At 40.2% G+C, this 27,967-nt stretch overlaps 1 protein-coding gene across 1 annotated transcript in view; it reads right to left on the bottom strand.

Annotated features, from left to right (window-relative positions):
• FBXL5 (F-box and leucine rich repeat protein 5) overlaps window positions 1–27,967 on the bottom strand; it is a 94,362-nt gene that overhangs the window by 52,111 nt on the left and 14,284 nt on the right. Inside the window, exons 2-3 of the mRNA XM_020806573.3 lie at window positions 3,763–3,978; window positions 810–905 (exon numbers count right to left, since the gene is read on the bottom strand). Of these exons, the coding sequence (XP_020662232.2) occupies window positions 810–905; window positions 3,763–3,978 (312 nt within the window). The remainder of the gene's footprint in view (window positions 1–809; window positions 906–3,762; window positions 3,979–27,967) is intronic.

The raw sequence follows: 27,967 nt of genomic DNA, 5'->3' as shown, positions 1-27,967 counted from the left end.
GCACGAGGTTGGTAGTTTGATTTCGTACTGTGCTTCCTGTGAAGTAGAGTCAGAGGGTGCACTCAGAAAAAGAGAACAGTAAACTACTTATGAGTATTGATCTACCTGGAAAACCCTGAAAGGGGTTAGGAGTAGAGATCGGGGTATTCATATTTCCCCCACAGGTGGAGATAACAAGGGCTCGTCATCCCACCTTCTGCTAGGACTGGCTAATCCATTGTGGACAACAGAGCGATAGGAAAAGTTCCGTCGAGCTTGTGTCAGTGGCGGAATCATGAGTGGACAGTTTCTTGTTATCTCCACCTGTGGGTAGGATATCCATATTCATATACAAATATCCCCATCTCTAGTTAGGAGCCTTGTGGCGCAGTGGTTAAACTGTTGTACTGCAGGCAAAATTATGCTCACAATCCAGGATTCAATCCCAGGTAGCCAGCTGAAGGTTTATTTTTATTTTATTTATTAGATTTAGATTTTTATCCCACCCTTCTGGACATATGTCAGCCTTCTATCCTTCTGAGGTCAGTAAAATGAGTACCCAGCTTGCCGGGGGGAGGGGGAATGTGTAGCCTGCATAATTAATTTGTAAACCATCCAGAGAGTGCTTTAAGTGCTATGGGGTGGTATATAAGCAGCATGGTTTTGACTTGATGGAAACATAATCAAGTTTCTGTCTGAAAAACTTTATGCCACATAAAACCTGTTAATATTTAAAGTGTCACAAAACTCTCTTGTTCTCTGAGCTGCTCTGCCTTGAAATGTTAAAGGAACTTGTTTTTAAAAAACATTCATTTGCTTGCAATTCTTACCTCCTCCTCTTCTTTCATGTGAGGAAGGAAATCCCTGGTGAAAGCTTCCAGCCTCTCCTTTAACTGTTTCGCATAGTTTAGCTGTTCACATTCATTCTAGGAACAATTTAAAAAATCACATCAGAGAATCTCTTGTAAGATTTGAAGTAACGCTTAGAATCTAATTTGATATTGCTCAAAATCCTACTGGTATTTTTGTAAGGTTTTATATTGACTGATGGGGTGCTAGGGTACATCTTACACAACTAGACCCTCAACCACAACACATCCCAGACCCTCAATTAGCTATGGCAACCCTACCAGGACACCAACAGGATTCTGGATGTTATGAAATTATAACATCATGAAATGAAATAAAATATGAACTGACAATAGAACTGCACTTCAATTACAAAGTACAAACAGGATGTAAGATCACTGCAATAACATCATTTCTAAAAACATTTACCACAATTTAGTAAAATGTATAAATTTTCTAAAACCTTAGTACTGTACCTGAATATTAATGTTTCCCTTGGGTGATGTCTGTTGCCTTAGTTTCATTTTTAAATGATTTGTGGAGCAAAACATTGAAACAGTTTTGATACTCACTGGCCAAAATCCTATCAGATATTTAAGCATGTGCAATAGGAACCTCAGACATTACCATGATTAACTGTGTTTAATTGACTAGGTCCCGGCTTTGTGGGAGATGAGACATACGAGATGAAGTACTCTGATGTCAAGCAGTGATCCAAATTTTGCTAAGTTAACCACAGGAACTTCCACAATTGCTCCGTGAGCTATGCGAACTAGCCACAGCAGCTTCCATGTATGCTTTTGCAAATGCATAAATATTCAATACAGTTCTGCTCTTGCAAAGGCATAAATAGTCAATACAATTCTGGTCATGGTGGCATAGCTATTATGATTTAAGCTCTTAAATACCAGGATCATATAACAGTTAAGTTAGAATGGGCCTATAAGGCCATCATGTCCAACCACGTTAGATGCAGGAGTACAAATTAAATGATATCTGCCAGGTGGTTGTCTAAGTTTTTCTTGAATGCCTTCAGTGTTGAAACACTCACCACCTCTCGAGGTAATTGGTTCCACTGTCAAAATGCTCTAACAGTTAGGATGTTTTTCCTGATATTCAACTGAAATCTGGCTTCCTGTCACTTGAGCCTATTATTATGTGTCCTGCACTCTTGAGAACAGATCTTGCCCCTCCTTTGTACAACAGCCTTTCAAGTATTTGAAAAGTATTATCATATCACCCCCTCTGTCTTCTTTTCTCAAGGCTAAACATGCCCACATCTTTCAGCAATATTACAAGTGAGAAGGATCTTAGAATCATCGTAGATCACAAACTGAATATGAGCCAACAATGTTGGCTCATTAACTGGACACAATACTCACAGTGTGGCCTAATCACTGCTGAATAGAGGGGAACTAGCACATAGTGGTATTTCAAGGCTATAATTCTGTTAATTCATCCTAAAATAGCATTTGCCTTTTTTTGTAGCCACATCACACTGCTGGCTCATATTCAGTTTCTGATTTACAATGATTCTAAGATCCTTCTCACTTATAATATTGCTGAGCCAAGTATTCCCCATCTTGTAACTGTGTATTTGGTTTCTTTTTCTGAGAGCAAGTACAGTGGTGCCTCGCATAGCGACGATAATCGGTGCAGCAAAAATCGCTGCAAAGCAATTTCGTCGCTATGCAATATTAAAAAGCCCATAGGAATGCACTGAAACCCCTTCAATACATTCCTATGGGCTTAAAACTCACCTTAAAGCGAAAATCCTCCATACGGCCGCCATTTTCCCTGCCCGGTAAGCGAGGAATCCGTCCCAGAAAACAGTGGGCAGCCATTTTTTTACACGGCAGCCATTTTGGAACCGCTGATCAGCTGTTAGAAAATCACCACTTTGCGATGATTGGTAAGCGAAACAGGGTACCGATCATCGCAAAGCGATTTTTCCCATTTAAAGCATCACAATGCGATTGCAAAAGCGATCGCAAAAAGTTCGTCGCTATGCGATTTCATCGTTAAACGGGGTGCCCGTTAAGTGAGGCACCACTGCACTCATCCTCCATCTAGGTGCTACTTTGCTCTGTTTTTCAGTTTGCAAAATATAGATATTTGAAGCCCTGTTGAATTTCATTCTATTTTCATCCCAGTGCTCCAGCCTATCAAAATCATTTTGAATTTTGTTTCTGTCTTCCAGGGTATTAGCTATTCCACCCAATTTTGTGTCACCCACAAATCTGACAAGTATTCCCTGTACTCCCTCATCCAAGTCACTAACAAAAATGTTGAATTGCACCAGACCCAGGACTGAGCCTTGGGGTATCCCACTTGTCAGCTCCTCCCAGTTGGAAAAGGAGTCATTAATTATCACCCTCTGAGTATGACTCTGTAGCCAATTGTGTATCCACTTGATGATAACACCAGTGGAATTCAATAAACAGGGGGAGGGATGTGAAATCTCCAAAGGTATGCCTCCTGATAAAGGTGAAATATGGATAAGAAATTGTATAGTCTGTGTTACAGACAGGTAGTAAAGATTACAGTTTCAGTGTATCTTCAATGAATGAATGAATGAATGAATGAATGCATTTTTTGATTGTCACTATCAACCTTTAATTGTCCACGATCCATTTAGTCCTCTACATTTCTCTGTGATTCATGTTTTACTAGGACAGTTATTCAGACTAGTCATGATGCAGAGGTTCTTATAATACTGACTAAAGTATTCTCAAGAGAAAGGGGCAATTTGCCAAGAAGGACACCATAACTTTACAGATAAGCAAGGTTAAACTACTTGACAAAATGGGAATTACTTCCAGGCAAACATGCCTAGGACTGCAATACAAAAAACAAACTTAAGGCAACTGATTTAGAAATGCAATTTCACATTACACAATGCAGATACCCAAAGCCTTCTATCTGGAGGCTTACCTTCACGTTTTTTAACCCTTTCTCAAAGAGGCTTAGCATTTCTGACAACTTGTTGTCCGAGTGTACATTATATATAGTCCTGCTGCGCTGCTGAAGTAAACCAATGATGTACTCATTCTCAATCTGCTCATGCATTTTAAATTCCTTAAAAGTGGCATATAGGGATTGCAGAAGAGCCCGGAAATCGTTGTTGTTGGAGAAGTTGGTCTTGGATAGCTAAAAAAAAGAGAAAGAACAATTTTCTGTTTGTGTCAGCAAGAAAAGCTATCTTCTTAAATAAAGTTAAAACAATCACATTCTATATCAAATATGTTCCTAACATATCCTTCAAACTCTGTTTAGAAAGACTCCCAACCAAAATTTTAAAACAGGCAATAATTATTAAGAAGATATTTTAATCTACTGCTGATATAATGCGAAACATTTTCAGGAATCAAGTCCAGTATTCTGTTTACAAATTGATTTATATAAAAAAAGCATTGGTCAAAATCTTGTTCACGTCAATTCTGTGGCATAGGGCTGATGACATCATCTGCAAGGGCAACTATTGGATAATGAAACAATTCCCCCTCCCACACCAAGTTATTACATGTCCTGAGTAATAACTTCCATCATCTGGAATCCATGAGATTTCCTCCTACCATCCCTTAATCTCCATGGGTCCCCAGCAATAAAAGAAATTAGTGAGGACATGTAGTAGGGGTTAATTTTCAGATAATTGCTCAGCTATGAACAGCTTTATGCTGCAGGATTTATAAAAACAGAATTTTAGCTATTGTTTTGTATTGTTGGCAGTCAGGAAACAGTGAAATGATCCCCAGTCAAACTAAGGAACAACACCAACAGACAGGAATATTTTTAAAATTTACTGTATTTTTTGCACCATAAGACTCACTTTTTCCCCACAAAACAGGGGTGTGGAAAGTCTGTGCGTCTTATGGAGCTAAGAAAACAGATTATATTTTCCTGTTTTCTTCTCCTAAAAAATTGGTGCGTCTTATGGAAAGGTGCGTCTTATGGAGCGAAAAATACGGTATCTATGACATGTTCATAATCAAGCATAAACAGATCTGGAAGACTCATTTTCCACACTAATACAGGATCATTTTGAGACTGAATAAGAGTTACTGGACTGCAATCAAATCTACATGGAGTTTTCTTGGCAAAGATACTGGAGTGGCTTGCCAGTTCCTGCTCCAGGTCGATCGCGTTTAGTCAGAACTCTTCACTGTGACCTGTCCGTCTTGGGTGTCCCTCCACAGCATAACCCATAGCTTCTCTGAATTACTCAAGCCCCCTCACCATGACAAGGCAACAATCCATGAAGGGGCAAATCTACAGAATTAACTCCCAATTTGCAACAAGGAACAAAGTCCCAAAGACACATTCTAGTCAAATTTATACACAAGAAAGCTAGAAACCTTATATTGACTAGGGTTCTGGTTCCAGTTGGGTGAGACAACATCCTTTGTTTGTGTTGTGTCCTCCAGCCTAATGTTTTAAAGTTTTCTTTAAACAATTATCCTGTCCAAGACAGCCTAGTAATTATTAGTATTCTTGCTGTGCTTCACGCCGAACAAAGAAACAGAAACAGATCCGAAAACAAACAACTTGCAAACTAGACTTTGCGGTTTGTTATGCATACCTTTGATGATAGGGCAAGTATAATCAAGCAAAATACAACTGCTGCTTCAGGGAGCTGACATCAACAACATCTGAGGACCCAAAGCTGGAGCTACTGGGTTAAAATGATTCATCAAATATCTAAATTCTGTTTAAAACAGTGATCCCCAACCCCCAGTCCCCGGCCCAGTCCCAGTCCCAATCCCCAGCCTGGGCCAGACCAGGCCGCCAAGAAAGACCTCCCCCCGCCCCCCGTGCCACCTGTTTGCACCCCCGCACGCTCCAGCTTGCCCACACGAGTGCCATGCCGCTATTTGCACATGTGTGCAGGGAGACGCAGGCCCGCACGAGCACACATCGCCATTTGGTCATGCGCAAATGGCAGCGCTGCACCCGCCCACCCGTGCAAGAGAGCACAGACGCTTATTCGTGCATGCGTGTGAGTGTGGAGGTGCCCTGCCTTCCCCAGCTGGTCCGCGGACTGGAAAAGGTTGGGGAACACTGGTTTAAAGAGTGTGTGTATACTCCTGTTACTTTAAGGACAAGTCGTCGCTGAGGCCAAGAGGCTTGGAAGAGAAGGCTCACCCAAGGCAGGGAATAAAAGCTTTGTTTGTTTGATGGCAGTCCCTACGTTCCCACTTCCTCTACACTGCTCGACTGCTGATTAATTGGTGAGAACCTCCAAACCCAAGGAAAGCCAGCTGAAGTGCCCCACTTTCTATAACTTTAATTGAAAAGCTTTGTAACTTCTGTATAAAGCAGGTACTCATTATCAAGTACTCACTATCAAGTAGACATTCATGGAGTAAGAACAGCAGGTGTGGCAAACCATTTGAGATTACTTCTCCACTTTGAGAATGAAACTCCCTCCAAAATTTGATATTTGTTGCCACAAAGTCTGAAGACAGCTAAAGTCCTAAGACAGCTTTACTTTGTCTTTGGATGGTTGGGAGCCAAGATGGACACCCAGTTGTGGGCTTAAGAACTCTAAAGAAAATTTGGGAGTGCCTGCTCTGTGTCTGTTCGTATTTCTATTATCCCATTCAAGTTTGTGGGAGCTCCCCACAGTTTTTAATTTTCAATTCTGGTTGATGGACTTATTACAACTATATATATATTTCAGTATTTTCTGAACTTAGTATTGATTAGTCGAATCGAATTTGGAATTTTTTGCATTTATAGTTTTATAGTTTTATATATAGAGAGAATTTATTTTAGTTTATTATTATCTTACTTTTTTTCCCTATTATCTTGTTATCTTATTATTATTATTTGCTGAATTTAGTCTATTACAGCAATAATCTGATTTTATTGAATAATGGTTTTTACTAGACAGGGGTATGAAAAACATGGGATTTCCACAGCACATGGCAGCTGTTTAGAAGAAAAGGGAGACAAAAGAAAATCATTAATTTCTTTTCTCCCAAAAATTAGGGCATTAAACACACAAATGAAACTTTACACTAGTCAATTGAGAATAGGTGTACAATAATAGAATCAAACAAAGAAGATCCTGGTTCTAACCTGGCAATGGAACTAGCAGCTGCAGAAAAAGCACTGGACACCAGTGGGGTGGAGAAGAAAGGAAGAAAGGAGGTAGATGGCTTTATATTAAAACAAATAGAGGAATTAACACAAGGAGGCACCCAAGTAGAAAAAGGACCCCTGAAAAAATAATTAAGGCAAGTGATAAGTCTGATATCAGCAAACTATTCCACTGGGTAAAAAATATAGTTGAGATGAAGTTAATTAAATCATTCCTTTTTGAATCTCATGAGCTACTAACTACATTAATCAACTTAAATGCAATAAGCAATTTACCCAGAAACAATAATATGCAAACTGACCAAAGTACTGCACCCCCACTTCCACTGGATGATTTGTCCAAAGGGGGAAAATTCTAAAAAGAAGGGTAAAAACGGCACAGGTACGGTTGAATGGATGTACAAAAAAGACTTAGAATGTTATGCACACAAACAAGACAAAAAAGTCATCTGGCAAGATAGATTTCCATAATCTATTTAAACTTATTGAGAGGAAACCAAAGAAAGAAAGAAAACCTTCTAGATCCAAAAGGAACTTTGAAAAGTTAAGATACTGGCCAGGCCCTAACAAATTTAGACCAAATAGCTATTACTTCCCCCATATAGGACATTGAGGATAAAATAGATGTAGTGGGAAATGATCCATGGACTTACGTGATAAATAGTAACCCTAAGAATAATAATCAACTAACAGCCCAGTTGATGCAGCCTGAGACTAGAACTAGATGGAAGTTAAGATTAATGGCTAACACTTCAGCATTCTGTGGATACCCAAAACAAAAAGGGAAACTTACCCAGAATGAACGCAAATGGAACTTGATTAGCACTCTAGAACCTATAATCCCTGAATTAACTTCCATGTCCCAAATTCCAAATGTGGACTACTTATTGTACAATTATAACCAAGCACATGTGATAGTAATATTGAAAGATAGCATAATAACCAATAGGATTTATAGCAGAAGAAAGGAATTAGCTGTGAGGGGTATAACTGCTATATGATATTTTAAAAATAAAGCACATCTCTTGTGTGGGTACAATAGAGAAATGGAAAGAGAGACCCTAGCTTATGTACAGGAGAAACATACAGAGGAAAACCTTATTCAAATTTTAGAAGATCACCCAATGGATTGGCAAAATTATTACAAAACTTTTATAAAAATTGTAAGGCTGATAGACATTCAACAGAAAAGATCAACCCAGGCCTTGCTTGTCCAGAAGAGGAGGTAGAGACTCATCTTATCCTTTAGTAATTTGCCAGCTGATGTGTGGGCATCCTTATTTAATTGCCTGGAATCCCTGGTTGCAACTTTGAGGGATCTAGAACAGCCCCCAAATTCCAATGATGACCTAGCAACCCATCAACTGCCCACACAAGGATGCCCAGTGGAGACACAAGTTAAGGACAGAATGAAAATCCCCCTGGAGCTCATGGTAATAATAAATAAAAGGGTTCCAAGTTCTAGCTTGACAGTGTCTGCTGATCATCCCAATCTCTGTTTGATAACCGAGGCACCCCTAGATAATGCCCAGAATAACCCTCCTGATATTATTGAAATAAATTCAATGGCGAGTTCAATGTCTGACTTAGAATAATCCATGGATTATCCTGGTTCAAATTGATAATTTGCAATTCAAAGTGAGCATGATCTAAAATGCATTTCATGGAATGTGTCTGGATGGCTGAACAAAATCCATCATTTTTGTCATTTATGAAGTTTTGATATTATCTTTATTCAGGAGACATGGTTATTATTTGAGTTGTTATTAAATGGATTTACTTCATACACTCTTGCCTCAACTCCTGCAGTAGCTAGAGGTCGCCCAAATGGAGGGTTGTCTTGTCTGATATCCACCTCAGTGGTCTGTGCTGTTTTACTACTACCATCTTTAAGATCTATTTCAATGGCCATTCTCCTGACCTTCAAGGATTGGGAAATTTTGGTTGTAAATGTTTATATTCCATCTTACTCGTCTTCTTTCTATTATGAGCACTGCTGGTCTGATTTAGAAATGTACATATATGATCCTGACACAAAAATTTCATGGAGCGCAAACAATACTGCTTGGAAATTTTAATGTACATCTAGGCAATAGCCATTTAAGATCTGCCTATGCCGAGCATATTGGTGACTTTTATAATCAGTCAAAAAATACAAAAGATCCCCTACTGAATAATTCCAGTCTTATTCTGAAGGGGAAAGATCCCCTTCTGAATAAGACTAGAAAAAGTTTTTGGCAGCTGATTGATAAGCCAAATTTGGTAATATTAAATGGTAATTTCCAAGGTGATGAATTGGGGGAGAACATGAACATATTTTAATTACAAAAAAATGGGAAAAGTGTACCTGACAGCAGCTATAGAAAAGAAAAAATGTGTTGCAATTAACATTAAAAATCAAAGAATCAATGTGGTAGAAGAATACAAAGATCCAGAGGAAGATTCATTATGCTGATGGTCAGATTCTCTGATGGGAAACCAACACACTAATACATACATACATAGACCTTTATTGGCATTTGATTACATTAAAGAGAAGTAAACAGGTTGCTAGGTAGAAAATATAAGGGACAGGTTAGAACTAAAGTTGGGAGGGATGGGGGTTGCGGTTGCTCATAAGAATGGTTGACAAAAATTCCGCGACGAGATTAGTAGTGATTGGGAGGGAATCACTAAGGAGGATTGGGAGGGGATCAGAGAGGGAGGGAGGGAGGGTTTGGAGAAAGGGGTTTAGTAGGGAAGATCTAAGGGCGGAGTGAGATGGGCAACGATGTAGGATGTGGGCTACTGTGTCTGGTTCACGGAGGCAGAATGTATATAGTCTGTTTGGTCGGGGGGTGTTGGAGTATCTACCAAGATGATAGGCAGATGGGAAAATGTTTAAACGAGCGAGGAGGAAAGCCCTCCTTTTCCTTGGGTCTGTCAGGTGAAAGAGGTAACTGGCTAGGCGGCCCAGTAAGGGGGGGAGCCCGAAATAGGATGGTGAACAAGTGGGATTGAGGTTTGATAAGAGGGTACGGGTTTCTTGTTCGAGTAATTTAGACTTAATGATAAGGTGGGCTTTAGGAAGGTCGAGGTCAGCCAGGATTTCAGGGGATAGGTCAAGGGTAGAAAGCTTGGTGTCTACTAGTTTAAACCAGTTGGATATGTGAGAGTCACGGATAAGGTCGTATAAAATGGAGGTTGGGTGGGAATTGAGATGGAGTTTCAACCAAAATTTGAAGGTGGAAATCCAAGCAAGGGTGGAGGGAAGATGGATACCTAGTTCTGATGCAATCGTGGATAGTCTAATTAGGTTGGGAATCCCCAGAATCTTACGGAGGAATTTAGAGATTGAACAGTCCAGATCGGAATTGGCAGCTTCGATCCAAACAGGTGCTCCGTACAATAGTTGAGGAATAGATTTGAGTTTAAATGCCTGAAGAGCAGCAGGGATGAACTGGTTGCCTTTGTCAAAGAAAAATCTAGCTATGGCATTTTGAGATAGAAGAGCTGAGGATATGGCAGATTTACGATGGAGTGACCAAGAATGACGGTAGTGAAATGTAACTCCAAGGTACTTGAAGGATGATACTTGCTGAAAGCTAAGGTTTTGTATTTTCCATGGGGACGGGGTCCATGATTTGGAGAAGACTAAAATTTTGGTCTTCTCAGAATTAATGGATAGATGGTTGATTAAACAGTACTCATGGAAAGTTAGAAGCAGCTTACGGAGACCACGTTTAGAGAGAGATAAAAGGACAGCATCGTCGGCGTATAGGAGGAGGGGAATATGTGAGTTGTTCAGGGAGGGGGTGGGGAGGTCAAGAGGGAGTAGGGCAGAAGGAAGGTCAGCTAAGTAAAGGTTGAATAAGAGGGGAGCCAGGATGCAACCCTGTCTGACGCCTTTGTGAATAGGGATGTCTTCAGTCGAGGCGCCTGTACGATCTAAACGGACGCGACATGAGTTGGAAGAATGTAGCTGTTGGAGGAGGGAGAGAAGGCGGGGTTCAATATTCCAGTTCGTTAGTTTCTTCCATAGGATGTTCCTGTCCACGGAGTCGAAGGCTCCCTTGAGGTCAATGAATGCGGAATAAAGTTTGGCCTTGTGAAACAGAGTATTTGTTAACAAGGAAAGAGAGAGTGAAAATGTGGTCCAGAGTCGAGGCTCCTGGGCGGAAGGCAATTTGTTCCCTAGATGGGAGGCCAATGTCTTCCGCCCAGGCAGTGAGTTTCTTAAGAAGGAATCTTGAATAGAGTTTACCAATAAAGGACAGAAGGCTTATTGGTCTATAATTGTTAGGGAAAGTAGGGTCACCTTTTTTGTATATTGGGACAATAATTGAGTTGAGCCAGGATTCAGGAATGATACCTGATTTATTGGCAATGGTGAAAAGATGGGCGAGAGGAATAGACCACCATGTATGGTTGTTGGTAAGAAACTCAGTGGGAATTCCGTCCGGGCCAGGAGTTTTCCGGGATTTAAGAGAGTGAATAAGCTCAATGATTTCGTCCGGTGTGACGGGGGGCCAGTCTGGTAATTCAGAAGAAGGGTAGGGGTGTTTTGTGACAGGAGTCAGGGTGGAGAAAACGTTAGTATAGTGGGTTGACCAAGAGGAGGAAGAGATGAGGGAGGGAGGAGTTGGATCTGAGTGGGATAAGGATCGGGAGACAAGGGACCAAAAGAGGCTGTGGTTGTTGGAAAGAATTGAATGGTAAAGCATACTCCAGTTTTGTTGAGCATGTAAATGTTTTTTGTGCTCGAACAAAGTACAGCAGGTTTTTTTAAGGTGAGAATAAATTTGGATGAGGTCGGGAGAGGGGTCTGCAAGAGCTGCGCGGAAGAGTTGCCTGGTAAGTTTCTTAGCTATCAGACAGTCAGAGTCAAACCAGGTTGGGCGGTGAGAGTGTGTTGGGGGGGGGACCGGGAAGGACTAAGAGATTGAGTGAGAGATTTAATTAGGGACTCATAAGCGAGGACGGCCAGGTGAGGAGAGTTAGTCTTAGATAAGGTCTGCTTGAGATCAGCCACGTCGTTTTTACGAGTCCAAGCTCTGAAGGACTCTTCAGAGTTGTGGGTCCATCTTAGTCTGCGGGGGGGTGGAAGGGAAGGGGTAGGAGAAGAGTCATCTGACTCAACAGGAAGGGTAAGAGATAGATGGGTGATTGTAGGTAAGTGGTCGCTTTCTGTCCGTAGATCGACATAGAAGTCAAGAATTTGGGGAAGGGCTTCTGGGGAACATAGGGTATAGTCAAGTACACTGGCCCCTCTGTAGGAGAATTGAGTAAATTTGCCGGGTGAGTCATGGTCTGAGGAGCCATTTAAGATTACTAGATTAAACTCCATGAGCAGGTCTACCAGTTTGGAGGTGTGTGGATTGAAAGAACAGTCTTGGGATAGCCTTGGTCTCTGTAATATAGGGGGGATTAAGTCTTCAGAGTCCCAGTTCATGTATTGAACTAGGGTGGAGTTGTCAGGGCCTAGTCTGGTGTTAAAGTCCCCAAGGAAGAGGAAAGAAACAGAGGGGTTAAGGTTAAGAAAGTCAGAGGTAAAATGTTGAAGTTCATCCCAGAGCGGAAGGGCTTTAGAAGAAGGGGGAGGAATATATATATTGAGTATTAAGATTTGAGAATCTATAGTGGAGAGGAGAAGCGCTTGGAAATAAGGCGATCGGGTGGGTTGGAGGGTTAGGAGGCAGCTGAGGGAGTGCCGTATTAAACAGCAGAGTCCTACACAAGGACGGCCTTTAGGATGGATTTTGAAGGCCGGAAAGGGGTAAGAGGTAAATCCAGGTATGTGGAGGGAATTGAACAGCCAAGTTTCTTGTAGAAAAATCAGGTCATATGAAGAGAGGTAGTTTAAGAGGTCTGGGTCCATATTCTTGTTAATCCAGCCAGCTATATTCCAGGATATTAGCTTTAGATATGTTCGTTGGTGAGCAGTGGGCAGGATAGAGGTGATTAGTCAGTCTGAGCAGTCGGGGTTTAGAGAGTGATCAGAGGGGAGGATAGAGGTCTGGAAACTGTTTGACGCGGGAGGAGTGTGCTTGCTGGAGGGTTGGGGAAGGGTGAGGGAAACAGTTGAGGTAGGGAGGGGAGGACTAGGGAGGGAAGGTTGGGGAAGGGAGAGTGGATTGGCTGGGGAGGGGTTTACAGAGGGAGGGGGGAGGAGTTGGGGTTGGTGAGTTGGGAGTTGGTGGGAGGGAGGACAGGAGCTGTTGCATCCACAAGCAGGAAGGAACCTGTGTTAGAAGATTTAACTATATGGCAGATTGGGTAGAGTGAGGGGACAGTACTAAGGGCCTGGGCGGGGGTTGCAATGGGGAGGTCACTGTTGTCTGTAGGGATGGTAGCCAGAGAGGAGGGGGAATCAGGGAGGATTGCATTTGAATTGGACTGGGATTCCAAGTGGGTATGGGGGGCAGATGGGGGTGGAGAGGGATTGGAATTCACAAAATTGGTCTCAGAGGAATCAGCTGGAATAGGAAAATCAGTGTTTCCCTCAAGGTTTGAGGGACTTTCCAGAGGGCAGAGGGAGGGGGTCTGGGATAAGCAGGGGTTCAGAGTCCTGGTTGGAAGGGTAGCTGGTAAGTGAGTCGCTTCCCTTGACTCCTGGAGTCGGGTTCTGGATTTGAGGAGGTTCGAAATTTGAACATTCTTAAAATGTCTCTGGGTGAAGATCCCGTCGCGGCTCAAGGTAGAGGAGCGCTGGAACAGCATCCTTGGTATCCAACTGGAGTGAAAGAACAGCAGGAATCTGTCCGTAAGATAGGGCGAAGTCAGTCTCACAGTCTTTTCAAGATCAACTTGCAGCGGTTTTATTCTTAGTAAGGATGCCAGGTGGATTTTGGCTGGGGTCAATCTGTTCCAGTCCCGTCGATGCTGGGCCCAGTTAGTTACGGTAATGGCAATGGAGTTTGGATCATAGATCAAAGATACCAGCTTCTTAGGGTGTCCCATAGAAGAAGGGGGATTAGAATGAGCAGGTAGAGGTGATTTTGGTAGTGTCTTAGAGTCCTGGGGGTAAAGTGCAGCCTTTAGGGGGAGTAGGGAGGATACAGTTCATGTCTCCTTTAAAAGTTCTTTTAAAAGGCTCACCACATTTTCCAGATAGGAGAAGACCGAGTTAATCGTAGAAGTAACCTTGAGGGAGTGCTGGAGTAGTAAATTATCCAGATCTGAAGGCTGGTAGGAAGCAGAATTTATGGCAGGAGGCTGCTGCTGGAAAGATTGTGAGAGATTGGTAGGAGGAATAATGGGCTCCGAGGTGGTAGTCTGAGAAGAGGGAGGGGGAGGGGGAGCGTCCGTTGGAGCGATTTCAACAGTGGGGGGGTGAGGGGAGGGGAGAACAAAGCTTTCCAGTCTTGTTTGTTTGAATCTTGAGCCGTTTGGGAGTTCGTTTGGTCCCGGGGATAAAGTTCTTTTCTTTCCCATAGAGAGGGTGAATAGGGGGGAGCCAGTTGGGGGGATTGGTACTCACAGCTGGTGTTAACGGCCGAGGATGACTGCTTGAGGGGTTTGGTCCGAAGAGCTGCAGGTTGTTGCAATCGTGTTTCTCAATTTCAAAATAAGGGTTGAAGCCAGCTCTTCCAAAGCATGCAAAGTTACTTATTGTGCCAAAAATATTCTGCTGGTGTTCAATATAAAGCAGATCCATGACCACGGGACTTGCTGGTTGAAGGATTTCGAATATTTTTGGCACAATAATATAATAGTATGCTCCAAACAACACCAAATAAAAGTTTTATGAAAAGTTTTTTCAGTTTCCTTTAGATTTTCAAGAAGGTGAGATTACAATATTTGGAGATATGAATGGAGTAATGAACAGTAAAAAAGACAAACCTAAGAAAATGAAAGAAGGCAAACTCTCAGGCCATACAGGGCTTCATCTACCCTTTGGAGAATATAATTGACGGGAGGCGGGGCTTTGTTGCAGTGCTGCCAGCAACTCCAGAGAAGAGCTCTCTGGAAAAAATTGGAACCGTCCGGTCCGGGATCCCCCTTTTGAAATGGGGATCGAAGGAGAGTCTAGAAGAAGTCTCTCTGAAGCAGATGGTGAGCGGCAGAAGGAGAAGAATGGGAGGCAGACCTGGACTTTTTCCCTCTGAAGAAATCACCGTGCACGGACCAGAGCGGGCACCATTTCTGGCACTGAGCCGTGAGGAGAGCAATCAATATAAACTCATAATATATAACAAGTAAGTAAGCCAAAGCCTCTGATTTATGAAACAGCCTCATTAAGCTGAAAATAAGAATGAAAATATTTGGCTGAAAGAAGAAAAGCGGTGGCAGGTTTATCTTATCAGTCTGACTCAAAAGCGAAACGAAAGCTTCTCCAAGTGAACTCTTAAAACACTAGGCTGATTCTAAAGCCGAGAGCGTGAGACAGAAAAATGAATCTTATGTTTCTAGAAAATAATCCCAGATAGTAACATCATCTCACTGGATTTAAGAGACTTGAGTGTGGTGAATGTAGTTTGGCTGGGACACATTTCTCTTCGCCTTTCCCTGGATTCTGTGAACTGTAAATAATAGAATTTGGTGGTTCTCGGGAGAAGGGAGCTGATGTGGTCGACTGGACTAAGGAGTATCGAGGGGTTAATGAAGATTGCAAGACGGGCTTCAAAGACAACTATTGGACAGTTTGAGACTTGGTGATTGTTGTTTTGCCTGTCGGATTGCGGACTGCATGTGAGTCTGATAATAGAGCTTGCTGAACTCAGGAGAAGGAAAAAAATTGTGCCACTGTTCTATTTGACTCTGTATTTGCTGGGTTAAAAGTTAATCTTACATTATAATATTTGGATAAAGATTGGAGGGAGATCTAAGGGGAGGTTTATGATGAGGGGTTTGGATTGTTGATAAAATTGTGGAAACGGTGGAAGGATATTTAAGGGGTGATTATTGCAGTTAAGGGTATAGTACTGTCTATACAAACCCCAAAGCCTGAGATGGATTCCAGAAATTCAAGAGAACAAATGGAGACTGGCTCTGTTCCATCCCAAAGTTTTGGAACAGTGGTACAAGAAATAGAAAAGGAAAGGCTGATTAATATGCGCAGGATAATAATAATAGGGTTTCAGTAAGTGCATGAAAATCTTAGCAAAATAGAAGATTTGATGAAAGGGATGAAAGAGGGGACAGTAGATGCCAAACAAAACTTAAACGAAGCTGTACAAACTTTAGAACCGTCTGTATTAGGCATGACTCCAGGTAACATAAATGGGACAGAGAGTTACCCAGTGACCTATGCAGCTTCCAAAATTAAAAAATATTATGTAAAAAATCTTAAGGAAGCAGAGATACTGAAACCAGAGAATCTTATGGTGAAAATATGGGAAGTGGAAAAATGGATATTCTGTCAGATGGGCTGAAAGACTGTTTAATTCAAAAGGAAACTGAACGATGGGATGTATGGTATAAATGGCAGCAGTTACCAGACAGTGTTGGAGTAACATAGAATAAAACTTAAATTAAATGATAAGATAATGGAGGGTAATCAAACAGTGAAAAAGCAAAAAGTTGATTTGTATTTGTAATATGAATTAATCGGATGATGGTATATTTTATGTTCTCCTATCCCCCAAACCCTTTTTCCCTTTTCCCTATTCCCCCCTTATTTTCTGTATTCTCCATCCCTGTTCTTAAATAAATACTTAAAAATGGGGGGGGGGAGATAATATAATTGACATGATTCATTTTGGAGACCACGGTGTACAGTCCAATTAGCGCTAACTACAACTTATTTCCTTTTGTGGGTCTTAACATTAATACTTCTCCAGGACCAAATGTTCTTTCTTGGATTTTTTTGTCGTACCAACTTTTCTGTCTACTTTGGGCTCCATTTAAGTTTTCCTCACTTACCTCTAGGGATCTTTGTACGGTGTTCATTAAATTATCCATGTATTCTACAATCGACTCAGGGTCCTTTTCTTTATAATCTTCCCAGTTCTGTCATAACAGATCTAAAGGCCCTCTTTCTTTATGACTGTGGCCTCCGCCCACGTCATGAATATTAGTGTGATATCTGCATCCATAGTGCTGGAAAGGTGGAGTCACAAGATATAAGAGACTCAGCAGGAGGAGGGGGAGTTAGTTGAGAAGACTGAGAGCTTGGAGACTTTGGGGAGTTTGGGCAGGAGAGCGGTGATTAAGAGTGGATGAAGGAGGATGTTTGTTTAAGAGTTAACATTGCTTGTTCTGTCTACATCTGTAACAATAAACAACTTCTATTTGGTTCTTTTAAAATGACACTTTGCCTGGACCTCTGTGATTAATAATAAACAATGATGTAATCAACTGGTGGCAGCTGAAATCCATGAGCTCTTTGTTTGGTGAAATAAGCAGGGGTCATGTGGGAACATGACAAACTGGGGGCACAGTGCTGGGAAACAAACCGGTGAAAAATTGAATGGGCTTGAGTTGGAAAGTATTCCTAGCTAGGAGGGGTTAGGATCTGTGGTAACAAGTGGTTACCTATTACAGTCTTGTGGAAGACTTAGTTTCGGGGCTTCTGAACCCAGATCTGGAGAATCCTAAGATAAGGAAAATACCTACTTGAGAGAAACTATTTACCTCAGGATTTACAAGACCTAGCAGCTAGCTCAAAATCTGGAGCTATCTGACAATTAGAGGGACGAAGATAAATGTGCTGGAACAGGTGCCTTGATGTGAGGAAAAAAAGAATATTCTTTCCTCACTAAAATATTAATAAATAGAAAAATCCCATTTCATGGCAAAACCCTGAAGGAGTTTGATTTGGGAGTCAAGAAGATATAACTTGAATAGCAAAATGAAAACTAGAAATTTCATGATAGAAATGAAACACAAACTGAAGCTGTCAGAAGATCTACAGTTTTCCAGTGGAGAATCAGGATAAGAACAAGGAGAAGAAGAACAAAAAGTAGAAGGCAAAAAATTAAGCACTCCAACCCCACTGAGGAGAACCAGAGGAAAAGAACTGAGAGATAAAACTGGTAGTAAAGGTCACTCAGATGTCTAAACAAATTAAGTTTCTGTCAGTGAATGTCAAAGGGCTGAACTCACCTCAGAATAAAAGGAAAATTTTCCATAAATTTTTAAAGCTAAGGCAGAAATTATATTTATTCAAGAGATTCACATTTAGGAATTGGACAAAAAACTGTTAGAAAATTAAAAATTGGGTAAGACCTTTGAGTGTCAAATCAACAAAAGAAAAAAGGAGTAGTAATGTATATAAAAAGAGAATTAGACCCGAAAATGGTATATGCTTCAGAGGATGGGAGGCTATTGATGGTGGAAATCTCTAATGAGGGAGAAGAAATATTATTGGTGAACATATATGTGCCAAAAGAAATGCAACAAATTTTTTATCAACAATTGAAGAATCAGAACAGAAGGCCAGAACAGAAAATGTGTATCATGGGAGATTTTAATGCAATAATTGATAAAGAAAAGGATTCGTCAACGGTGAAGGGAAACGGGAGGAAGAGAACAAGAAATGTGATACCCAAGGTGTTTTTGGAAATGGCAGAAGAATTAAGTCTAATCAACATATGGAGAACCAAGTGTCCGCAGAGAAGAGACATTTTATTTGAATAGATAGAACTCATGTTTAAGAATAGGTAACTGTTGTATCTCAGAGGAAATAACACATCAAGTGGAAGAAATTGAAATTCTACTGAATAGACATGCAGACCATAACCCATGATCTGATAAAGTTAGGGCAAGCAGTAAGAAGGTGGTTTTGGAGATTAAATAGTCACCTACTGAGACAGACCTTCTTGAAAAAAATTAAAAATTAGTTAAAATTTCCTCGGTTTTGCGATGGAATTTAATGCACAAAGAAAAAAGGAGAGAAATAAACAATACCAAATATTAACAACACCCTTAAAAGAAAGGAAATGGAACTAAAGAAAACTCCAACAGACAAGGACTTCCTAAACAAGATAAATATTTTACAACATAAAATTAATTTACTAGAACAAGAAGAGATGGAGAAAAAATTAAATTTGCCAGGCAATTTTTTTAAAAAAAATGCGAATAAACCAGGAAGATGGTTGGCACATGGAATAAAAAAGAGAGAGAAAACTATGACTAGTGCAACACTGGATAAGCAAGGAAAGGAAATATATAAATAAAAGGAGAATGGAAAATAATTGAAAATTTCTATGCTGGACTCTACAAAAAGAATTGGAACAAGAGAGAAGTGAATTACCTGAATAAACTTCCAGCTTGGAGATTTAACTCTCAACAACTGGAGAAACTAAATCAATCAATCACAATGAACGAAATCAGAGAAGGGTGGAAAAGACAGAAAAGTGGGAAAGCCCCGGGGCCAGATGGACTTCCAGCAGAATACTACAAAGCATTCAAAGGAATTCTGAGCCCACAATTCAATTGAAGAAACTGAAACTAGAGGGGAAAGCCCGGACTCATGGAAAGAGGCACACATATCCTTAATATATAAAGATGGGACAGGGAAAAATCAAATTAAGAATTATAGACCAATATCTCTCTTAAACGTTGATTGTAAGTGTGATGAAGTGTATTTTTCTAATTAGAGATGGGTTATGTAATCATGTCTTAACCATAGAGAAATCCATTTTGAGTCTGACACAGGCTAAGTTCTGGAAAATTACTAGTAGTTATTTTCAGCTTCATGTGTCTAACCTTATCGCTGCAGCTGGAGAGAAAAACACAGCAGAGTCAAAATATCTCTAACCTGAAGTATAAACAATTCTTTGGTGTTGGTGGGAAAGTAGAGCGTACCCTATGCTAATTCTTTCCTTCTTGATTGGTCGAATATGTCAGGAAGGGGCAGGTTGGAGAAATTTACAAGAGGTTGGAGAAAAGGGACTCAGAGAGAGAGAGAGAGGGAAGAAGAGAGTTTTGGGTATCTGAAAACATGGCGAAGGAACCTGATTTAACAATATGGACTGCGTAAGAATATCGTTTGTTTACCTTAGTTTATAGTTTCGATTTTGTTTTGTTCAATAGTTAATTTTTATAGAAGGTGCTGAACGTTATGCTGTTGCTTAGAAATGAAACTGTAGAGAAATGTTTTCTTTGTTCACTTAAATAAACTCATGTTGTTTAATAATTGGCCTTTCTAGTCCTTTGAACAGAACAGTTTCCCTATAGATAATGAATTTGGCCTTACGTTACCAAAATTGAGTCATTGAACAGTAAAGATACGGTATTAAGTGGTTTCTTTTTAGTAAAATCGAAACAGCCTTAAATGCAGGTTTGGCAAGAGTTCATGTCCCGGAACTGTGTTTGACTCAAGCAGTTAACTTCAACCGGGAGTGAAGGAAGCCTGGATTTTCCTGTTTCGTGGTTTTTGATCTAATTTATGGGACCAATAACTGACAGTAAGATCTTTACAACCATCTGGGCAACAAGGCTGAGGGAGGTACTTGAAGTAATAATATATAAAGATCAAACAGGTTTAATTCCTAAAAGGAAATTATCAGCAAACATGAGGACAATAATAGATACTCTGGAATATTATGAAATACATCCAGGAAAGCAGATGATGTTAATCTTCTTAGATGCAGAGAAAGCCTTTGACAATGTTAACTGGGCGTTTATGTTGATACAATTAAAGAATATGGGAATGGAGCAAACTTTTCTACAAACAATGAAAGCAATATATATCAAACAGAATGCCAGGGTTACAGTTAATGGCAATTTAACTGGAAACATACATACTGAACAAGGCACAAGACAGGGATGTCCGCTATCCAGATTATTATTTATTTTAACACTGCAAACTATGAACAGACAAATAAGGGAGAATGATGGAATTAAAGGACTTAGAATTAGAGGAGAAGAATTTAAATTGCAAGCATATGCAGATGATCTTGCAATAATACTAGGAAATCCTCTAGAAAGTCTGGAAGAATTTGAAGCAGTGGCAGGTCTTAAAATAAACTATCAAAAAACAAAATACATGACTAAAACATAAAGAAAGAAGTTGTGAAAAGATTGGTAAGGAAAACTAATTTTAAGGAGGTACAGAAATCAAAATATTTCGGAGTGACCATCACAAAAAAATCTCAAGTAATTTAATGAAAGAAAATTATCTCACAACACAGAAGGAAATCCAGAGAGATTTGGAAGAATGGAACAAGCTGCAATTTTCTTTGATGGGAAGAATTTCCACAATAAAAATGATACTACCAAAACTATTATTCTTATTTCAAAATTTACCAACTCTATTAAATTGGGGGTTTAGGACTACCGAAATGGCTATTATAAGGCTTGTGTTTTGGCTTGGATAAAAGAATGGATAACTCTTGAAAATCAAAGACTATTGAAATTGGAGGGCCTTGATCTAAAATGGGTTGGTTGGCATGTGTGGTACGGGAAATATAAAGAACAATCACGTTTTGCAGAACATATTCTGAAGAAAGCGCTATGTTTAGTGTGGCAAAAATTCCAAACAAAAACTTACAAGAAAATTCCAATGTGGGTAGCTCCGATAGAGGCATTTACGTTGAAAGTGTTGAACCAGAAGGGAGTGTTACTTACATGTAAAGAATTACTAACTAAAGAACAGAATATAAAAGATAAACAAGAGCTAGAGGAAGAAGGACTGGCTACAGACTGGTGGTCAATGTTGAAATTAGAATCGAGATATAAAAAAAATTATGGGGTTTTTTGAGGGGAAAGCTCAGGTGGATGAATTGTGGATATATACTAATGAGAAAATAATTTAAAAAATGTACACATAATTATTGGAGTATGACTTGGAGGATAAGAGGGTGAAGGAGATGATGGTAAAATGGGCAAGTAATTTTGGATATAACATTGATATTGATGATTGGAGAAAGATGTGGAAAGAGTGTCATAAAATGATTAATCATAGGGAAAATATCCTCAAAATGTTTTACAGATGGCATTATACCCCTGTAAGATTGGCAAAAATATCAGAAGGTAACAGCAATGTTTGTTGGAAATGTAAAAAAAAAAAATCCAGGGACTTATTATCATATGTGGTGGACATGTGAAAAAGTCAAAAGATTCTGGATACAGGTGTGGGAAATGGCAAAAGAAATTATTCAACAAAAATTAAATTTCAAACCTGAAATGTTATTGTCGAATATTATGCTGCACATTATTGATAAGAGAATAAAGTACTGTATTGTCTAATGTATATATTTACAGCAGCTAGGTTATTCTGGGCCCAAAAATGGAAGAGTGAAGAGAGCCCAACGGTGGAGGAGCTTCTAAAGAAGCTGTTGGATATAGCAGAATTAGATACACTCTCAGAAGCATTACAGGATCAACCAAGAGACTATGTAAAGCAAAGCTGGAAGCTGATATAGAATTGGGCCTGGAAAAAGACAGGAGCTTAGGGCAAAACTTACTATTTTATGAACTCAGTGCTCACTGGAACCCACTAGGAGATACCCGAGGTCCAGACAACGATGGAATCTCTGTCCTAAAAGGGGGGGGGGAAGAAATGTTTAGATTGGTTGTTTTCCATTTCTTTTTGTTTTTGTTGGTTGGTTGGTTTTGTACTATGTATTTTTGATTATATGTTTGGAGTCTTTGAATTTAAAAAAATCTGGAGCTCTGAGGGAAAAGAGCAGTAGCGGATGGAGTCAGGATAGATCGGGGGTGATAATAAAAGCTAAAAGTAAATAAAAGCTAAGCAGAAAGTTGTTCTTATCTCAGGAGACAAAAATTGCCCAGACAGGGAAATACTGTGGCAAGGGTTGTGAGCTTGGGAGTAGCTGAGGTAAGCTGCTGAGAAAAGTGCAACCTAGTTATTGTGGTGCCTCGCATAACGGGCACCCTGTTTAACGACAAATCCGCATAGCGATTAAGAATTTGCGATCGCTTTAGCGATCACATAACGATGTTTCCTATGGGGGGAAATCGCTTTGCGATGATCGGTAAGCTGTTTCGTTTACCAATTTTCGCATAGCAATGATTTTTCCCCAGCTGATCGGCGGTTCCAAAATGGCCGCCGGGTAAAACAGGGATAGATTCCTCGCTTACCGGGCAGCTAAAATGGCCGCCATATGGAGGATTTTTGCTTAAAAGGTACATTTTAAGCCCATAGGAACGCATTAAACAGGTTTTAATACATTCCTAAGGGCTTTTTAATTTCGCATAGCAACGAATCCATATAGCGACGATTTGTGCTGCATGGATTATCATCGCTATGCAGGGCACCACTGTATAAGGAAAACCACTGAACGAGAGGTCCTTTTGACTCCGGTGAGGGAAAAGAACCAGTCTAGTAATAAGGAAATGTGTTGTTTATGCCCAAATGAAATAAAAAGTTGGTTATGAAGGCACATGTTGAGTTCCAGAGTGCTGAGGGAAATGGGAACCCTCAAATTCAAAGTGAGGAAGAAACTGGGACTCAGTAATAATTGCCTCAGTGGGAAAAATATCCAAAACTCCCAAGATTTTGAAAAATGGAAGTCGGAACAAGAATACAAACGCAGGGTACTAGAGATTAAAGAAAGAGAAAGGAAAGGGGTATTTGAGCTAGAATTGGAAAAAGAAAAGATCAGAGAACTTGAAAGAAGGGAATTTGAACAAGAAAACAGGCAAAGAGAAATGCAGTTCCAAACTGAGATGAAAAATAGGATTAGCTGCCCAAAATAATAATAATAATAATGATTCCAGTGTGGTAAACCACTCGAAGATCGACCTAAAGAAACTTCCCCAATATCAGAATGGAGATTATCCTGAATCTTTCCTGATTTCATTTGAGAGAGCTTGTTGGGACTTTGGGGTTAAAGATGATGATAATAATAATAATAATAATAATAATAATAATAATAATAATAATAATAATAATAATAATAATAATAATAATAATAATAATAATAATAATAATTGTCATTGTAAGTATATACACATACAACGAAATTCACAGACACCCAGAGACCAGACACATGCACACACATAAAATTACCCAAACACTCCCCACCCACTAAAAGTCCCCCACTAAAAATACAAACATCTACACCGCAGGCCAAGTAACACAGTCCAACTAATTATTCACTACTAGTGGTCTTTAAGCTCATTATTAATTGCAATTATAGCTCTGGGATAAAAACTATTGAGAAAACGTGTGGTCCGAGTCTTAATTGTTCTATATCTTCTGCCAGATGGTAACAGTTCAAAAAAGTTATAAGCAGGATGGGAAGAGTCTCTCAGGATGCTGTGTGACTTCCTCAGACAGCAGGATGTGAAGATGTCATCCAGGGTTGGTAGCTGGAGCCCGATGATATTCTGGGAAATTTTAATGGTTCTCTGTAGAGCTTTTTTGTCCGCTACAGAGCTACTCCCAAACCATGACAGAATGCCATAGGTTATGACACTCTCAATGGTGCTACAACAGTATGACAGAAGTAAATGCTGAGATAAATTTAACTTGCCGAGCATTCTCAGGAAATACAGCCTCTTCTGTGCCTTCTTCATTAGCATGTTGGCATTTATAGTCCATGAGAGGTCCTCTGAGATGTAAGTACCCAGAAATTTAAAACTACCAACTCTCTCCACTTCCTCACCGTTTATGTACAGTGGTAAATGTACATTTCTCTTCCTCCTAAAATCAATTCTGAGTTCTTTAGTTTTTTTGATGTTAAGTGTGAGATGATTTTCTTTACACCAAAGTATCAACCGTTGTACTTCCTTTCTATAAGCAGACTCATTGTTTTTATTTATGAGCCCCACCACTGTCATGTCATCCGCAAATTTAATAATTGCATTGGTGTTATACAGTGGGGTGCAATCATGTGTGTACAGGGAATAGAGGAAGGGACTTAGCACACATCCCTGGGGAGCTCCTGTACTTAGTACCAGGGTAGAAGAATGGTGAGATCGCATCCTTACTGACTGTGGCCTATCTGTCAGAAAATCCTTTATCCACATGCAGATGATGAGAGGATGATAATTTTAAGGTCACAGATAGAGGGAGCTAGAGATTTTGAATTTGAGATGTATTTGGTGCACACATGGGACTCTCTCGCACCAAGCAAAGAGTGGCACAGAACTTTTATTGGTAAGGGATGGGGAAGCAAGTTAAACAATATTGTCAAAGCTGTGATACTTGCCAAAAATAAGGTGCTGGAAATGACAAGACGAGGGCTAAACTATGCCCATTTCCAGTGATCTCAACCGCTCTCCAACGCATAGGTCTGGACATAGTGGGACTGTTACCCAAAGTGACTATACATGGAAATTAATTCATCCTAACTATTATAGATTATGCCACTAGATACCCTGAAGCAGTGCCCCTAAATAATAATAATAATAATACAACAACAACAACAACAGAACTTCTAGTAAAGCATGATGCATATATAAATGCAGAGAATCTGTGGCAGTTCACTCCTCTGCATGAAACTGCTTCTAAGAATAGAGTGGAAGTATGTTCTTGTCGCGAATCCCATGTCCCTTGTTAATTATTACCTCACAAAGGCCAACAGGCATGTTCTCTTTACACTGGAATCAGTGGATTATCTGAATCCACAATATCATTAACATATGACTGGACACTTGTCTTGTGAATAAACAAAACGTATTTCTTGAAGTGAAACAGTACAGTGGTGCCCCGCATAGCGAGGTTAATCCGTTGCGGATTAACCTTCGCTATGCGAAAACATCGCTGTAAGGGGCAGGAAAAGCCTATTGGAACGCATTAAACTTAGTTTAATGCGTTCCAATAGGCGCCAAAACTTACCCCTCCAGCGATGTTTTCGCTGGTCTGGCAGCCATTTTGGAGCCGTCAAACAGATGTTCGGTGGCCCCAAAATGGCCGCCGGATGACTCGAAATGGCCCCCCGCAGCGTTTTTGCGACCTCGGTAAGCAAGGGGAGGGCGCAAAAACACTGACAGGGGGCCATTCTGGGTCATCCGGCAGCCATTTTGGAGCCGCCGAACAGCTGTTCGGCGGCTCCAAAATGGCCGCCGGACACCCCAATCGTCGCAAAGCAAGTGCGGCAATTGGGGCAGCTCCGTATAGCGATCCCCAAAAAGGGATCGCTATACGGATTCTTCGTTATACGGTGCGCTCGTTAAGCGAGGCACCACTGTATTTCAAACAGTATTAGAAATCTTTCAGGTAATCAAAGTTCACTGGCCTTAGCTTATCCGTTGTCAGCATAGCCCCCAAACTCCAAGGAGATACAGGGGTGCTGGAGAATGGAGATTCCAAAGTTTAGTCAGTCCTTTAGGAGCTAAGATGAGCCCAAGATGCTCAGCTAGGCCCTGACTAACACTTCTTCCTCAAATCCACCTCCTTTATTAAGAAAAGCAACACACACAGACAAATCCATGAGTTTAAACTCGGCTAATCTGGGCTCTATATCAGGTAGCAAATACACATGGCCAAATCAGAAAGACTAGTCTGTTCAAGAAACCAATGCATGCAATTCTAAATCATTACTGTTTTATTTTAAAAAGGATGGTTCAGAAAAGAATTCAGATTATTGCAAAGTAATTCAGTTACAAACATTTTCATAACAAGGCAGACAGATCACCCCCACCACTCCAGCTGGAAAAATAATACAAGAAAACATACTAAGCTAGAATTATGCATAGGCGTTGTCTTTCTTACGTTCCTATGATTCAATACTCCATGATCACCAGGAAAAGTTAGATTCCAGTCGTAATCCAAAAGTTATACTCCATTTTGGGAAAAAGCACATGTCTGTCCTTTCTCAATCAAACTCCATCTTTTTCCAACTTCTCCTCAACTTCCTTCTCCTTCCCAGGATGCTTCATAAGGAACACCCCCTCCTGGGTCTTTTTGTCCCGCCTAACTTTCTCATCGGAGCTTGAGAGTTGTTATCATGTTTTGTGGCAGAATTATTTTGACTACGAAAGTCTCTGCTCTCTACTCATCTTAGCAACGAGATAACCAGAGAGTGAAGCTTCTCTGAAACAGCATGAAAAACTTTCCTACTACAGAGCAGACTTTAAATCAAGATGGATGATGTCAAGACAATATTATGACTACAAAACCCATTCTAGCATCTCATAAAAACACAGATCATCACATGCCCCCCCCGATTATCGTTAAAATTCACAGCAGTTAATCTGATCTAATTTTAAGAAATCAAGCATAAGTAACTAAACAGTAATTCAAAGTAACTAACTGGTTATATATCAAAACTCAACTACAAAGTAACTATGGCAATACTGAAACATAACACACTGTTGAATACATCGTTTCAACGTTCACGTTCATAAGAATCTTCACAGTACATTCTAGAAAGACCATCTGCCACAACATTCAATTTTCCAGGAATGTGTTGAACTTCAAAATCAAAATCTTGCAATGCTAGACTCCATCTCAACAGTTTCTGGTTGTGAGATTTCATCTTCTGCAACCAAACTAAAGCTCTGTGATCTGTTTGGAGTGTAAATTTACACCCCCATAGGTAAGGTCTAAGTAAATTTAGAGACCAAAATATAGAAAGAACCTCTTTTTCAGGTACTGCATAATTTCTCTCTCTTTCCAAGAGTTTTCTAGAGAAGTATGAGATAGCGTAAAGGTTCCCATCTTCTCCTTGCTGTAACAATACGGCTCCAAGGCCTAATTCAGAGGCATCTGTTTGTAAAATGAATGGTTTCTCGAAATCAGGGGATTTCAGTATAGGTGCATCCATAATCTTAGCTTTTAAAGCATCAAAGGCACCTTGACACTCTGGTGTCCAATTTATCTTGACAGGCTGTCTCTTCTTAGTGAGCTCTGTCAGAGGTGAAGCCAAATGACTGAAATCAGGAATGAATTTTCTGTAGTAGCCAACTAGGCCCAAAAACGAGTGCACCTGTTTCTTAGTTTTTGGAATAGGCCAATCATTAATAGATTGTACTTTGGCTTGCAGAGTTTGAATTTCTCCTTGCCCAATCAAATGACCTAAGTACATGACTTTTCCTTGCATCCATTGACATTTCCAATTTTTGAACAATTTCACCTGGACCTTCCCAGACAACTTCTAACTTAGAAGGTCTGAGTGGGTTCAGAACAAGTACCAAATCACCCACAGAAAATTCCCTGTGTCTGGATCTCTTGTCGTGGAAGAACTTCTGACTTGCTTGA

This window comes from Pogona vitticeps, chromosome 5 (assembly GCF_051106095.1).
Source record: "Pogona vitticeps strain Pit_001003342236 chromosome 5, PviZW2.1, whole genome shotgun sequence".
Classification (NCBI taxonomy): Eukaryota; Metazoa; Chordata; class Lepidosauria; order Squamata; family Agamidae; genus Pogona; species Pogona vitticeps.
Note: the sequence above shows the minus strand (reverse complement) of the source record. Positions and strands in the feature narration are given on the sequence as shown.